Below are 15,307 nucleotides of genomic sequence, written 5' to 3'. Positions count from 1 at the left end.
TGGTTAGATTCGTAATCAAATATACTTTACCATAATTATAAATTTATAATCATAAGTGATATTGTATATGATAAATGAATGGTCAAAGTATTATTTAGAAGACCGTGCCATGTTATACTATACCTTATAAAAGTGGAAGAAGGGAATATACTTTCGTGGAGTCCAATGCAAAATAGATGTTACCTTCGTTCTTAAATAAAAGGTATCATTGTTTTTTTTTCACTCATTTGACATTTTGTCTTTTCTATAAATATTTAGGCAAATAGATAAGTCGACAAGACAATGCTAAAGCACATCTGGTGATAGATCTAGTGGTTGAGTGACTCCTAGTCCTAAGTCCTAACTAGTTTTCTTGAGGGCGCCTGATAGACTGAAACTTCAGTTGATCCTGGCGTTGCAGCATTGGTACCTAGCTGAATGCTGATCCAGCTAGCTGTTCAACACTGACAACGAAACAGTCGACATTTTCTGAAATAGTAAAAAATAGCACAGCAAAAGATTATTGACAATAGGTGGACAAAATAATACTAAGAAAAGGAGCAAACGCTGTAATTTGTATAAACTTGCATTTCAAAAAAATTGTGTAACTTGAATTTCCAATGAGAGTTAAGGAACGGTCCCAGATCAAGTCGAATGTTCCTGCTGGTGCACTGCTTCAGTACAAGGTAGTGAACTTGTTTCAGACATCCAAACGAGTACGAAGTATATATATCTCAAAGACAAATTAGCATTACTAACAATTGCAGCCACAAACGCACTGCAGAAGAGATTATTTTTTTAATATAAAACAAAAAACATTGCGAAGAGGTCTCAAAGTGAACGTGACTTGGCAAAATCCCCTCCAACTCCACATTGATGAAAAGTTGAAAATAGGCTCAGGAGTACCTAATAACTCGTCAAGAAAATAGTCTTCAAAGGAACATTAAGTCCCGCTTAACACCCCATATGTAACAGAACATTTCAGTTTCCCTTAAAATGCATCCCGTTATTCCCATAGACATTCATTCAGGTAGTAATAATTGACAACATTTCCTATCCAGAATGAGCCAAAATAAGAACCCAAGGAATAAAATGAGGGTAAAAGGAGGGTGGAGGAAGATCCGAGCACCATAAATTCTATAAAAAAATACAGTGTCCTAAACCATAGTGCTGAAATTAACGAAACTTTTCCTCCTAGAATTTTATGCAGGTCCATGGGGCATTAGGGCGTGACTTTATTATTTTTCTTCTTCTTATACTAAAGTAGATGGTGCTGGATGTTTTATTGGATTAACAATTACTCCCTCCGTTTCAAAATATAGGTCGTTTTGACTTTTCTAGATTTATATATTTGCTATGAATTTAGACATACGTTATATCTAGATGCATAGCAAACACTATGAATCTAAAAAAGCTAAAACGGCCTACATTTTGAAACGGAGGGAGTACTTAATAACAAATAGTAAATGGCGACATTACCAAACTATTGTGGTGAATTACAAAGACATGTGTCCATAAAATGAGCTATCAATATAATTCGTGGTCAATGTAAATAACATACACGTTTCTTTGTTTTAGAAAAAAGCAAGCTAATCTCCACTAATATTGGAAGTGAATCAACAAGTTCATACCTGTTTAACTGGAGGAACCAGTTAGTCACCGCAACTGATAAAAAGAGCTAGTCACCACAAAAAAAAAATCTGGATTCAAGATCATGCTGCTTAGACATTCAAGTTCCTCCTCCTTCCCTTTAGGTAGCACCTTCCAGCACATGAGAATGAAGAGAATTTTACAAAACATGTGAGTTAGATTCCAGCAAGAAAATCTGCTCAAGAACCATCTTGTATTGAATCAGATGATGTATGTATATACTATTACAAGTAGATACTACAAATCTAATAGGTGTCATATTAAAAGTACTCTGGAATATATATATATATACTCATATTTCATACTGGGAAGTTTGCAACAAAAGCTTCTTCAAATCGCGTTTTGTTTTGGGAGAGCCGAATCACATACTTGAATGATGCATGGTGGGCCAGCAGGCAATTGTGAAATCAATCCGCTGGCCCCAGGCCTAATTTTGACCCCACAAATGGCTTTTCCGCACCTGGAATCGAAGAAGGAAAGAATTGGGCTAGGGTCCATCATATTCATGCCGCCGTAATCTGTATCTGTATCTGTATCTGTATGGAAACGAAACGAATTAGCGCGGTAGATTGAGATATCGGACGGGCGCCCGGACATTCTCCTCGCCGCCAAACCCTAGCCGTCTGGTGTGTGGAAACTGCAATGGATTGATGAGGTTCTTTTCTTACGAGGAGGAGTCCGCCCGCCGTTGTTCCCCAAGCTCCGAGTTCTTGTCTCCCTCCCTCCCCTTGCCCGCCCAGTCCATGCCCCCGTCCACATCGCCGTCTCCGCCTCCAATCTCCCATGTCCCGGAGGGCCACCGGAACTTCAATCGCCCATCACTTGACAAGGGGGAAGGAGGGGATGCATTCTGAGGGGTGCTTGGACCCCCCTCCCATCCACGGCGGCAACCAAATGCCAGGTTCGGTCCTCCTCGACTTCACGACCCGCATCGACGACCGCCGGAACGCCACCACCGCCTACTCCCGGACGAGGGACGGCCACAGGATTCAGGTCACCTTCTGGTCCGCCCTCCCGCCGCCGCTCGTCTCCTACTTCTCTGTCTACTGCCCTGATCTGGAGCCCGCAGCCTTCCCCAGGGAGCCCGTCATCATGGCCACGGAGGATGACCTCGTCCTCCTCCGCCTAGTCCTCGGCCCTCCATCCGCCATCCTGGAGCCAGACAGATTTGATTACTTGGTCTACCAGGCCGGCGCCGTGCCGTCGCTCCATCTCATCGACCACCCCGGCCCCTCCCGCTTCTTTGGTGATTACCAAGTCGGCCTCCTGCGTTGCCATCCCAAACTCGAGCCTACCAAACGTGCCCATGATGACGGCGACTTCTACATTATCGCTGCACTCTGCTACGCGATGGTTCCCGGACATTATGACCTCCACACTTTCGACTCCAGATCAAAAGTTTGGGGCACCAGGACGGCCTTGCTGCCCGAACAGCAGCAACGCGGCGAGCATTCTTCCCATGTCAACAGCAAGGTCGTTGTGCTTGGAGGAGAAATGGGCACCATGGGTTGGGTTGATCTTTGGCAGGGTATACTCTTCTGCGATGTCCTCCTCAAACAGCCTGTGCTCCGCTACATCACATTGCCGGCACCGCTCGATCCTGACAGGAAGTTGCAGGGCTGCCCAAGGTCAGCTCGGGACATTGCCGTAATTGAAGGTCGCATCAAGTATGTCGAGTTTCAAAATCACATTATACCAGGCTCTGTCATTGACGGGAACTACATCGCAAATGGTTGGACAGCCGTCACATGGAGCAGGAAGGCTACTACTGATCCTTTTCAGGACGATCACTGGCAACAGGACTGCAGGGTTCATGCTTCGCAGATCTCTGTAAAAAACAATCCAATGGGGTTTGAATTGCTGCAAAAGTTTTTCGATGATCAAGGCACACCTCTGCATAAACTCCACACAGGTCATCCCACACTTAGCTTGAATGGTGATGATGTTGTTTACCTCATGACCAAGGTCCACTACCGGGAAACGGGAGCATGGGTGCTTGCTGTTGACATCAGAAATAGGACACTACAAGGAGTCGGCGAGTTTGTTCTACGGAGAACCCACGGCATGAATTTTGCATATATGTGCAGCGGGATTGGCAAACATCTGCATAGTTCTCCAGGTTATTTTACTTTACCAACGCATATCTAATTGCATGATTGAAGAACCTTTCCATGGCATTGTTGCAAATCGCCCTGACCTTTCATTCTACTGCCCAGTGTCCTATCATTCATATGTTTCTAGTGTGTCCTTTGTTGGGGGCTTAAATGTCTGTTTCATATGTGTAACAAAGATCTTATAAAGTTCAGTAAAATAGCCACATATTGGGATAGAATATATGGAAAGAACGTCGTTTTGTTTTGAAAGAAAGAGCACATCACATGGGTGCCATTGCATTCTACAACTAAAATTGGTTGATAGTAGCGTAGTAATAACAGACTGAATTTTGTTAGTGATCTTAGATAGAAATACAAGGGAGGCGGGGCTGTTACTGAGTTGTCGTTCTACTAGTTTCTTTACCATTTACTAAACTATGGGCTACTTTGATAGGTGCAGGTTCAAAGGGTAGCCTGAATTGAGCAGGGGATGCCAGCAATGCTGGTATTCTTTCTCAAGAAGAAATCCAGAATCCCCTCCTGAATTGGTCAGGGATGCCAATGCCCGGACTCTTTCTCAAGAAGCAATCTGAAATCCCCTGAAATCGATTTGCTATCCTGCAATGATAAACAAAAGCACCATGATGCTAGTCAGGAATACCTTAAATTGCTTTGCAAGCCTGGGATTACATGGATTAAAGCACCATGATGCTGAAGTGGAAGGAGCAGGTGTGAAATATTTAGTTTGGGTTGATATGGAGCTAGAATACGAGTTAATGTGTGTGTTAAGGAGAATATTTAGGGTGTTCTTTTAGAAATTTATGCTGTAGTATTATGCCTTGTTTAATAATTTTTTACTATTAAATCAGATCTAAAACATGCCTGTCAATGTTTTCATCCTATTTTGGCTTGGCACTGGTGTTCGCTCAGTGGATACTTACACTTTCTTGGATGAAGTTGATGCTGCATCTTGAAATGTATGTTACTTTTCCCTACAATTCAGAAATTGTCGTTAGGCAGGACGCGTTATGTTTGGTTTTCTAATCTAATATCTCCGTTGTAACCCCATAAACATGATTGGTGGCGGTATTCCATGGGCAAAAGGTTCCTGGCTAAAAGCAACTTGTATCAATGAGCTTAAAATGTAAGCTTACTACTGTGCCATCAGGATTAGGAGTGCCGTCATGCGACCTGGGACTTTGAATCCTTTTTACTTTTTTTTTTACTTCTATGTTTCATATGATCAAGTGCCCTGTTGTGGCAACTGCCAAAGTTACTAGGGTCCTGTTTGTTTCAGCTTATGTCCGATTTTGAAGACTTGATTGTGAGAAATACAAAAGTCAGATGACTCCTAGAATCGAGAATACATAATCAGCTGACTTTTTTATTTCACAAATCGAGCCTTCAAAATCAGCCATAAGTTGCAAACGGAACCTATGTAAACTGGAATTAGCATGGAATTACCTCCACTATTCTTGTTGGCGAAGATGACAAAAGTTTGCTGTGTGACCTGGAACTAACATGGCTCCCGCTTGGCTTCTCCAGCATGGAATTCTGGAAGGAGCGCGCACAGCAATACCGAATGAAATTAATTATTGGGACAATGTACCAAAATCTAATTAAGGTTATGCTGATCGTTCGTGTGTGTGCATGTTCAAGTACGTGTTCCATGAGATGGATAATTAAAATAGACAAACATATGGTTTCTTGGTGACGTTAATCAACAGACAATTATTCGATTCATCAGAAAAGCCTGTAGTACTATAGCGACTTCTCCAATAGAAATTTATACATAAGTAGACACCAACCAGCATGCATCTAGACAATATAATTGGAGCAATAAGTGAAGTCGCAGCATTTACCTCAGATGAACCCCTATGAGAGCAGAGAGTACACATCGTCAGAAACTGGCGCTTCTCTTACGAATGTGGGATTGAGTCGCATTGCACATTGACCTTGAATCACTTCTAGTGTCACAGGTCCATGGCCCTCTCTTCCTTTTCCTCAATACGCAGGAGTAGCAGAAGGATTGCAAGCTCATCGCGGCTGCGTGCTTTCAAGTGTCAACACAACATTAAAAGAGCAACCCCAAATTCCACCGGCATGATCTCGGAAGTTGCATTGAGCAATACTCGTTGAGATCGCCTACAGAGTCAAGCTGATACGTACTTACTCATAAACATCATCATTCCTGAATTCATTTGTGTAAGGAATTGATAATAAACAAATCGAAAAGAGAATGGAGGTTAGGACGAACAATCCGACGTTGCCGAGGCGAGAAGTCCGAGGAAGCGCCACCGAGCACCACACAACACAGACGCTCGGTCCCCTCTGAGGAAAGTCCCCCGTGCGACACCCGAAACTCGTCCAGACAGGGTTCGAGCTCGGGCGGGTGGCGCTCCACCGAGCGACCCTGCCACCGAGCCGCATGCTCGTTCGCCGACTCTGGCGATCTATCGAACAAAGAAACAGGGCAGGGGTGAGAGGACCGGTGATCAGGTGGAGAATCTCTCTCATCAGTTAAGGCCGGGCGGAGGCGGTGGGGAATGGGGATCGGAGGAAAACTTGGCGGGTAAGAAAGCGAGGTAGAAGGGTGACTGGCATGTGGGCCAGCTTGGGAACATTCGTGATCGATCCAACCCCCCAAGCAAAGCATGCACGCAGCAGCTACCTCCCTGGCCTGCCCACGAGCCCTTCCACCACGCCGGCCGGCCAATGATTCACCTTCTTCCACTTATCCGGCGGATCTGCTGGCAACATTGTCTATCGGCTCGTTCTTAATTATGGCCACGGTGGCGACATCGCCAACCCAAGACCTCGATCGGGCCGGGCGAACACAAGCCTCGTCCCATGTGAGTTCTTACTAGTATATGCCAGAAAAATCGATTTTTCCCCCAACCAAAAGCCAATTCCAAAGACATTCATCTCAAGGGAACTGAAGGGGAGGAGAAAAGGCGGAGGATCGGAATGGCCAAGACCTGTCCATACGGCGGCGGCGGCGCTTCCAGGGACGCGCCGATGGGTCTTCTCCTACCGGCACGGCATGCACTCGGCCGAGCCCGACTGATCCTGGACTGCGCAAGTCGCTTCCCTGGTGAGGCGGAGGATCGGATGTCCCTCGCCGCCAGCCCAGCCGGCCTCAAGCTATCGGCGCGGCGGTCGGTCTGGTGGCGGGCAATTCGATTTATTACCTCCGTCCGCCAACCGTGCTGGGCTTCTGCTTCTGCCACGGGGCTGGGATAGTAGAGGACCGGTGGTGAAGCCGTGAAGGTTGAATCCACCACCGGCAGCTTCTACAAGGCGACACGATGAGGAAGGAGGGCGCGGCGGCGGCTGGAGAGAGACAACGGGAGGACAGGGCAACAGGGACGAGCAGGACAAGAAAAGAAAAGGTGAGGCGAATGAGCCGAACCAACGAGGAATGGTTCTCGTCAAGTGACAGTACAATTTGATGGCTACCGGTACTTGGTACTTTCTCGGTTTCAAATTATAAGTCGTTTAATTTTTTTATTCAAATTTGACCACTTATCTTATTCAAAAATTTGTGTAAAATATCACTTCTTTTGTTGTGGGTCGTTTTATCAATCCAAGATCTGCAAGAATAAGACGAGTGATCAAATTTAGAGTCAAAAAATCAAACGAACTACAATTTAAAATGGAGATAGTAGTTAGTTAGGGTGCAGTAGCTTATTGTATGCCAATAGCTAAGCTAGACTGAGCAGAATTACTGAATAAATTTTTATTAGTTCAGTGACCGGTGAGCTATTACTAATTGTTTAGCAACTTGGTAAATTTAGCTCATTCTTTTGACAATTATTTTTGCTAGTATTAGAATATGGGTGTAGATAGTATTGTCATATTACTTCATAATTTTAATCAGATTCATAAGAGGGGGGATCACAATTACAAGAATTGGACCGTTTATGAAATGGCTGCAAGAATCAAAATACAGTAACTTCGTTGGAAACTGCGTCGAACGTACAATCCGCCTGTTCGGATGAGACGACTAGGCTGGTTGTGGTCGGCGGCCAGTCCAGTCGAACGGCTGATGGGATTATCAGCCGGCTGTTCTGAAATGGCTGGAGCTAATTGGCAGGCTGCTCCAGCCCTGCCAATTAAGCCTAGCCGAACAGGGAGAATTTCATCATCTATTTCCTCGGACCTTCGGTAACAAAATAAGTGTTTTGGCGAGCTGCGTGCTAGATTGTATTGCATGACAAATTCATCGCTGTTTTGATTTATGCAGCCAGGGTTTGTTGTAGAACTTTCTAGAAGAGATTCCTTCCTACACTTTTGTACTTGTCTTTGGTCAAATCAAGGCAACGGCCGCGGCCGGACAAATAATACCTGCATCTAGCTCGCCTTGAGGATTGCTCATGATTTGAGTTTTGAATGGGTCAACCGAAACTCAAATTTTGATCGGTGCGGTTGATTAGTTCTTTAAACAGACAAGTTTGATTAAAGGATGACAGAAACAATGCGTTAGGTGGAGTTGTACGTGGAGAGATTCTTTCTCCATCATTAAGTTAAAGAACGCGTGAAAGAAACAGGGTATCTAGCCGCGCGCTCACCTACTGACCTAACGCAAGACCATGACCATTCCTTTCATGAAGTCAACACGTACATGTTATTTTCACCTGCTAGAAGAAATTTCAGAAATACAAGTCAGAGGCGAACTTTCTTAATACAAGTCACGCTAACGCTAGCTAAGCTAGTAGGCGAAAAAAAAAAACTACTTATTATAGACTTGTTGCTATTGTAGGGATGGATACAGTGTCATGTACATCGTCTTTTCTTTTGGTCATGTTGCATGTGTTGGTCTTCTTTCATCTAAGCGATGCTAAGATGATCGATAAACTCCGCCTCTTTCTCCTCTTAATGAAATATGTGGTAAGCCATGTTCTCAAAAAAAAAAAGACAAGCACCATGATTCTGATCTAATATGGGAGTATTCATAAATGTTTAAATAATGGTAGCGGCTGGATTTTTTTAAATTCCTTTCAAACCTATAAATTTATATTTTGTGCTATTTCCTGGATGCCTTTTTGCACTCCGGTCCCCACGGCACGACAGCAAACATCGTTTCTTTTCCTTCCACGCGGCCGCGATGCTTTGTCTCTACCGATGTCCGAACGGGTTCTGCAACTGCAAGCAGCCACGAATGGAAGAAAGGTCCATGGCCCATGCATGGCTGTGTGTGTGTGAGAGAGAGAGAGTTGAGATGGACGTTTTGAAGTGCATGGCGCTTGTTGTTTGTCCCGTATCGTCGAGGAGAGTTGTTACGGTGCTTGTAAGCCGTTAATTTTTAGGGGATATTAGAAGCTTTTTTTTTCTCTAATAAAGGGTAGTTTAGTAATCTATCATGTGAGCACAATTGGTCTGCTTCTCCGTTCGTCGATATCTCGATTCCGATCGTCCATCCGCTGGCCGCCGCCGGCCTGGGCACGTCGCTGGGCTCCCCTGCACAGCCACCCTGGGCGGCCCTTCCCATCTCCATCAAGAGCATCATGCAGCGCATCCGATTTTCTAGTGCCGCCGTGCCAGGGGCGGGATTCCCACTAGAGATCGTTGCGGAGGGGCTCGTAGGCTAAGGCTTCCTTGCGTCGGGGCTCGCCGGCCAGCGCCCATGCTAATGCTCATGTTCTCTCTCCAACCAATCCAAAAATATTCCTGTATTCTACGTTTACTGAATTGTTAAGCAATTAATATCAAACTAGGTATCACTATATAATTATTTCAATTTCCAGTTATAAATCCAAGCATCATTCAGGCGCTGATTGAAGGGAGCTCAATCACCAGGAAAAAGGAGGAATGACGGCGGTGGAAATTTGTAATTGTTGATGCTTCGATGCAGGTTGTGCAGCGCCGCATATGATCCTGCACTCTAGATGCCGGGAGCTGAATCGGTAAGATTGCCATGGAGACGGATGCTACTGCGCTGGGATGGGCAGGCCTTGGTGCTACGGGAACCAAATGATAGGAAAAATACTAAAATATTCTTAATATTAATTTTATAAGTGGTTTCTGGCCCACAAAAATAGGTTGCGGCCCCACATCTTTAGTTCTTCGTAACAGGTTCCTCCGTCTTTTTAACCATTGAATCTAAAACCTTCAACGGCTCATAAAATCTCCAACCACCGTAAAATTTCTCTTCGTCGAGACGATTAATCCTTCAGATCCGTTCCATATCTCTTGGCAGCTGTGTCCTCTCCTTTATTCAATTCATCCTCTGCTGGCCCAGTCAAGTAGGAGCTCAAAGATTTTGCAGGGGACATGCTCGATCCCATCACCAACCTGTCCATTCTGATCGTCTCCGCTACCTCCGTACCTCGCCGTCGCCGTGCAGAGAACCTGCCCGGAAGCTGCCTAGTAGTTTTGAATCACGGCGATCGATTTGTTCCGTTTTTGACAAAAAAGATATTTTGTTTTTTTCTTTCTTTCTTATATGATGAAATCGCTCATGGAAAAGATAAGATAAATAGTACCGCGACTGCTAGTCCTCTAATTTTGGGAGCTCCTATTTATCGTGCGGAAGTAGATAACATGAGGAAGTAGATAACATACTCCTATGTATCTTTAAGCCCAGTAGGTGGTCCAACCGAAATCTATAACGGCCCACTACTGTACCGTAGGCTTTTCATTCAACAAGATACTTGCGAAAGGGCCTGTAGCCTAGTGGTTACAAGAGCCTCGGTATCACCTAAGGTCAGTAGGTGGTCCAACCGAAATCCATAACAGCCCACTACTGTACCGTAGGCTTTTCATTCGACAAGATACTTGCGAAAGGGCCTGTAGCTTAGTGGTGGTTACAAGAGCCTTGGTAACACATGAGGTCTTGGTAACACATGAGGTCTTGGGTTCGACTCCCCATGTGTGCGAGTATTCTGAGATTTAACGGCGTTGTGTGGTAGGCGACGCTCCCATCGACAGCGAAGCGCCTGTGGTGACTTCGTCAATCTCGAGGATTTGCCGGCTCAGTCTTCGAAGATACTCATAGGGGTAGATTTTTGCGTACGTGTGTTCATAGGGGTGTGAGTATGCGTGCATTGTGAGTGTCTGAGTTGTACTGTGTAATCTCAAAAAAAATTCAACAAGATACAGAGCAAGTGAGCAACATGCATCAAAGCAAATAAATCCTCCAGAAAGCAGCAAGTGAGCAACATGCATCAAAGCAAACAAATCCTCCAGCTACGGAGGTTCAGACATGTACAGATATAAGCTAGCATGTGTTTCTTCTTTCCTATTTCTAATCCATATACGTACTAAATGCATGTTTTCATATATTTTAAAAGCCGTCAACATTTTCGAAAAGATGATTCAACAAATCTCAATATTTCATATAAAGTAGTACATCATTTGATATGAAAATATTGACGTACATAAGATATCCAAATTGTTGAACAAGGTGATTCAAAATGTTGACTTTTGAAAAACAGCAAAATATATTCATATTGGATCTCATTATGTTAGATTAATTCTCAATAATATAGTGGTTGAAATGGATTAAAAAATGAGTTAAAAGTTTAGAAGGAAAATGCCTTTTAAAATTGGAATCTAAAAGACACATGAATGGGTAGCAGCCAACCATAAGTGATACATAGGCCACACACAAACTCATCTGTTCTGCTTCGGGCTCCGCCCACTGTGCATGATCTGCCGGAAGCCTGTCACCACCGTCTGTGGATCGATTGAAGCCCCATCGCCGAAGCTTGGAAGAGAGCCGCATGAGACACCGTCCATGGACGAGATGATGCCACCGTTGTTCGCCCATCGGTCGGGGATGCATAGGGGCGAAGCCAGCGTGGGGGCAGGGGGGTCCAGCACCCCTGCCCCCATGTTGTCCATTGCAGCCCCCGCAAGCCCCTCCTAAGAAATTTTGGCATAGTAAAGAGGAGGAAGAAGGAGAAGAGAGAAAGAAGGGAAAAATATAAGAGAGAAGAAAGAAGAAGAAAATGAGCCTCCTCTTAGTCCAAGTTCTGGCTCCGCCCCTGGGGACGCACCGAGCTTTGAAGGTCCTAGATACAAGCTCATCGCCAGTGACAACCGCAACCGCCGGACAGTTGAGCTTGCTCTACTCTCCCACCTTCCACGGAACCCCAAGCTGCTCTTCCTTCCTTGAGACAAAAAACCAGTAGACTCACCTCACATCTGGGCTGATGAACCACCGACAGTCTACTCCTAAATAGAGCCTCCACACGGGGAGGATCACCTACACGGGCTCGCCATTAAAGCCGGAGAGAAGTACCAACAGGGAGAGGAAGAGTCCGAGAGGACTTATTCCGACGCGCCAACGCCGCCTGGACACCAAACCCTAGACAAGCTAGGATCTAAGCTATGCTAGACACCACCCGCCGGCAAGATCCCCACGGTCTCCGCCACCTCATGAAGGCCCTTAGGCCATCAGAGATGGAGAAGACCGCCAGCCTAGCCGGCTGGCAACTACACCGCCTTTTTTTCGCCCTTTAAGCTGTAGATGGGTGAGTGAGTTGGGGAAGAGAGCTGGCGGCAACCACATCGTCCTTTTTCGTCCCTTTCAGCTGTAGATGGGTGAGAGAGTTGGGGAAGAGAGTTAAGATGAGGCCATTGGAGAGGAGAGAAGGTTTGACAGTGCAGGACGTGTGTAGGAATCACAAATATTGAAAGCTAAGTTTACTACGTGGCAGATCTAGACCATTTTGCTAATAGATGTTCAGAAGGCCCGAATGTGGCGGAGGCCCATCATTTGGTCAGGTGGGACGGGAGAATGAATACGGGGCCCAAAGTGGCGAGGCCCATTTGTACGTCAGTCTTGCGGGCTCGCAGGTGCTACACCGGCCCAAGACGGCCTGCACGCCTTGATCCAGGGCCGGACTGAGACGGAGGAGGCGCATCAAGTAACAATGCTTCTTACTCTAAAAAAAATGCTTCTTACTCTAAAAAAAGCAATAATGCTTCTTTGCCATAAAAAAGTAATAATGCTTCATAATCTAAAAAAAAGTAACGATGCTTCAATCTAAAAAAAAAGAGATAACAATGCTTCCTCCTGCTACGACTTGCTGCTCCTCGTCGTCTGATCGACTCGTGCTGGCCACTGCATGACCGACCTGAGGACAAATAGATCAAATCTGCTCCATCTGTCTTATAAACACGTCGTTTCCAGTACTATATATGTCAGCTTAAGTTTCTTGAAAAAACTAAAAAAAGGATAAGTAAGTCAATAAGTAGAGAGGTGTAGTAAGAAACAACAGAACATATCTAGTGCAAACCAGGGTAGTTGTACAAATTTGCAAACTATGGATCCAATTCACACGATGCCCATCCGATGACACCCTTTAAAAGTGAGTTCATTTTGCACTTAAACCCCTACCATTAGCAAAGCTAATTACAGTTTTGCAGAAAATCCCTTTTGATCCCCCTCAAATATGTTCGTTTCGGATCGCTGTCGCCGCTCCCCCTTGCGCCTCCCGCGACTCCTCGCCTCTAATTAGCTTTGCTAATGGTGGGAGGGTTTAAGTGCAAAATGAACCCACCTCTAAAGGAAGGCAACGGATGAGCATCGAGTATTCGTGTGGACTGGATCCATAGTTTGCAAATTTGTAGAACTACCCTAGTTTGCATTAGATATGTTGCCGAACAAATAAGAACAAATAAGGATGCTTCAGTTTAATTTGCTATAGTAGCTAGGCTGGTGTTAGCAGCAGAGCGATGCATGCACCTAGTTTTTTTAATGAACGGCACTCGACGAGTGCGTTTCTATTGATATAGCAGAAAAAATACAAGACTACGGCCCTGTGAGGCCGTAGACAGAAAACAAAAAGAAAAGAAAACAACAAACTCGCCCGGTTGGATTGAAACGTCAACACGGGTTACCACTCAACTATACTCACTGGCCGGTTGGATTGGGACATCAACACGGTCAAAACTCTATTCACAACGACGACAGAGGAGAAAAGACACAACCGTAGCTTCCACCTACCATCGCACTCTTGCGGCTATCGAAACATCTGAAGTGTTCCAGCGTTGATAGAGGAGCAGAAGGGGCAGACACCACCACACCAGGAGGCCACTGCCGTGCAGGACCCAACGCCGCAGTGCTGCTGCACCCAAACCGACCGCCCGACGGCATGAAAAACACCAGGTCCGGAGCAACCCAACGCGCGGGGGCCTCGCCACTTTCGCCATTGGACGCCACACTCGCGTGCGCGGGAACCTCTAACCCGCCACTCAGCACGCCTCTCTCGTGTGCGGGAACCTCCAACTCCCCACACGGCACCACGCTCCGTACTCGTTTCAGAAATTGTTGTCGAGACAGCAAGAAGTGGTGCCGGGGACCTCTTCGATGCATGCACCTAGTTCACTTCCTCTGCATGGTGAATTATTCAAGCGGGTGGGCCGCTCAAAGATTTTGAAGGGGACATGCGTGATCCCATCACCAATCTATCTATCTATCTATCGATTCTAATCCAATCTTTCTGCTACCTCCTCCGTACCTCACCGTGCCGAGAACTTGCACGGAAGCTGCCTGTACAATCCTCTCTCTACCACAGATGTCTCTTGATGAGTGGCTGAGATTGTGACGGACATTATATTCAGACTGACAGCAACGGTGCTGGAGTTTTATTATCGCTCAATCTTCTCCGTTTCAAACTTTCGTACGCTTGATATCATGACTTTGGCAAAGAAGGTTATTACTGTGAATCATTTTCACCGAGAATCATGCACGAAGAAGTTCCAGGCCAACTATGAGAATTTCTGCACTTGCTCTCGCTGGACGACAAATATTCTCCTGGAAAATTGTCATCACAACCAAGACTTTACTACCACAAGTACACATTTCAAGTTTCCTGCACAAGCAGAAAACGGTTGGTACAGCGATGTGTGTTAATTTTCTTCTACTCGCCCTTCAATGCCGGTCATCCTGATGACCATTCTCCTTGAAATCTCGCCAGAATGAGAACTTGGATTGAATCGTAAAACAAAGGCAAACCTTTGCATTGTCTCCCAACAGGAAGATATGTCACATAGTTACTCCCCTTACTAAATTTTATATGGCACTTGTTTAAGTACAAGCCTTACATAGATTATTGGCAATAAAAAATCTTGCATACCTTTTAAGGGGCGGAAAAAAACCAATGTTTTAAATAACCGGCTAAAGCATTTAGCGATTTATATATAAAAACAGGATATAGCCGGCTATAACGGGCTATAGCGGCAGCTAAGAGCTAAGTTGTACATGAAAAATCTTAGCTAAATCTCTCTCAAATAGCTATAGCGGGAGCTATAGCCGGAGATTTAAAACCTTGGAAAAAACACATGCACAAGGCAGCAAAGCACGACCTTTTATAGAACAGATAAACAAGAGGCTCTGATGAAACCACCAAGCAGCTAATGCTGAGTGTGAAAATGGGATGATATGCAGGCAGAGCTACCTAACCCCTACTGGCATCTAGGCAACTGAAGGCAAATTAATCGGTCATTGTTCATCTGCCTTTGACATGATCCGGTCATGGTCAGTGTGAACGCCCAAATCAAAGCCATGCAGTGAAGGACTATGTGCATCATGGCTACAGTGGATCTTTGCAAAGGTACCGGGTTGGTGTCATACG

At 45.3% G+C, this 15,307-nt stretch overlaps 1 protein-coding gene and 1 long non-coding RNA gene across 3 annotated transcripts; one reads left to right on the top strand and one right to left on the bottom strand.

The window, feature by feature from the left end:
* Nucleotides 1-549: 549 nt before the first annotated feature.
* On the bottom strand, nucleotides 550-2,184 carry LOC120704509. The gene is made up of 2 exons (XR_005687580.1): nucleotides 1,999-2,184; nucleotides 550-1,740 (listed from the first exon to the last, which is right to left on the bottom strand). It is a non-coding gene; the product is annotated as an uncharacterized LOC120704509 (long non-coding RNA).
* An 81-nt stretch (nucleotides 2,185-2,265) lies between these two features.
* On the top strand, nucleotides 2,266-4,633 carry LOC120704508. Of its 2 annotated transcripts, none has more exons than XM_039988920.1 (2): nucleotides 2,266-3,748; nucleotides 4,183-4,633. In XM_039988920.1, the coding sequence occupies exons 1-2, from the start codon at nucleotides 2,413-2,415 to the stop codon at nucleotides 4,203-4,205; spliced, it is 1,359 nt and encodes a 452-aa protein (XP_039844854.1). In that variant the 5' UTR covers nucleotides 2,266-2,412; the 3' UTR covers nucleotides 4,206-4,633. The 2 variants fall into 2 exon arrangements, with proteins under 2 accessions (XP_039844854.1, XP_039844853.1); XM_039988919.1 differs by having other exon boundaries at nucleotides 4,177-4,633.
* The last annotated feature ends 10,674 nt before the right edge of the window (nucleotides 4,634-15,307 follow it).

Source organism: Panicum virgatum, chromosome 4K (genome assembly GCF_016808335.1).
Source record: "Panicum virgatum strain AP13 chromosome 4K, P.virgatum_v5, whole genome shotgun sequence".
In the NCBI taxonomy this organism is placed as follows: Eukaryota; Viridiplantae; Streptophyta; class Magnoliopsida; order Poales; family Poaceae; genus Panicum; species Panicum virgatum.
This window is presented reverse-complemented; position numbering and strand designations above follow the sequence as displayed.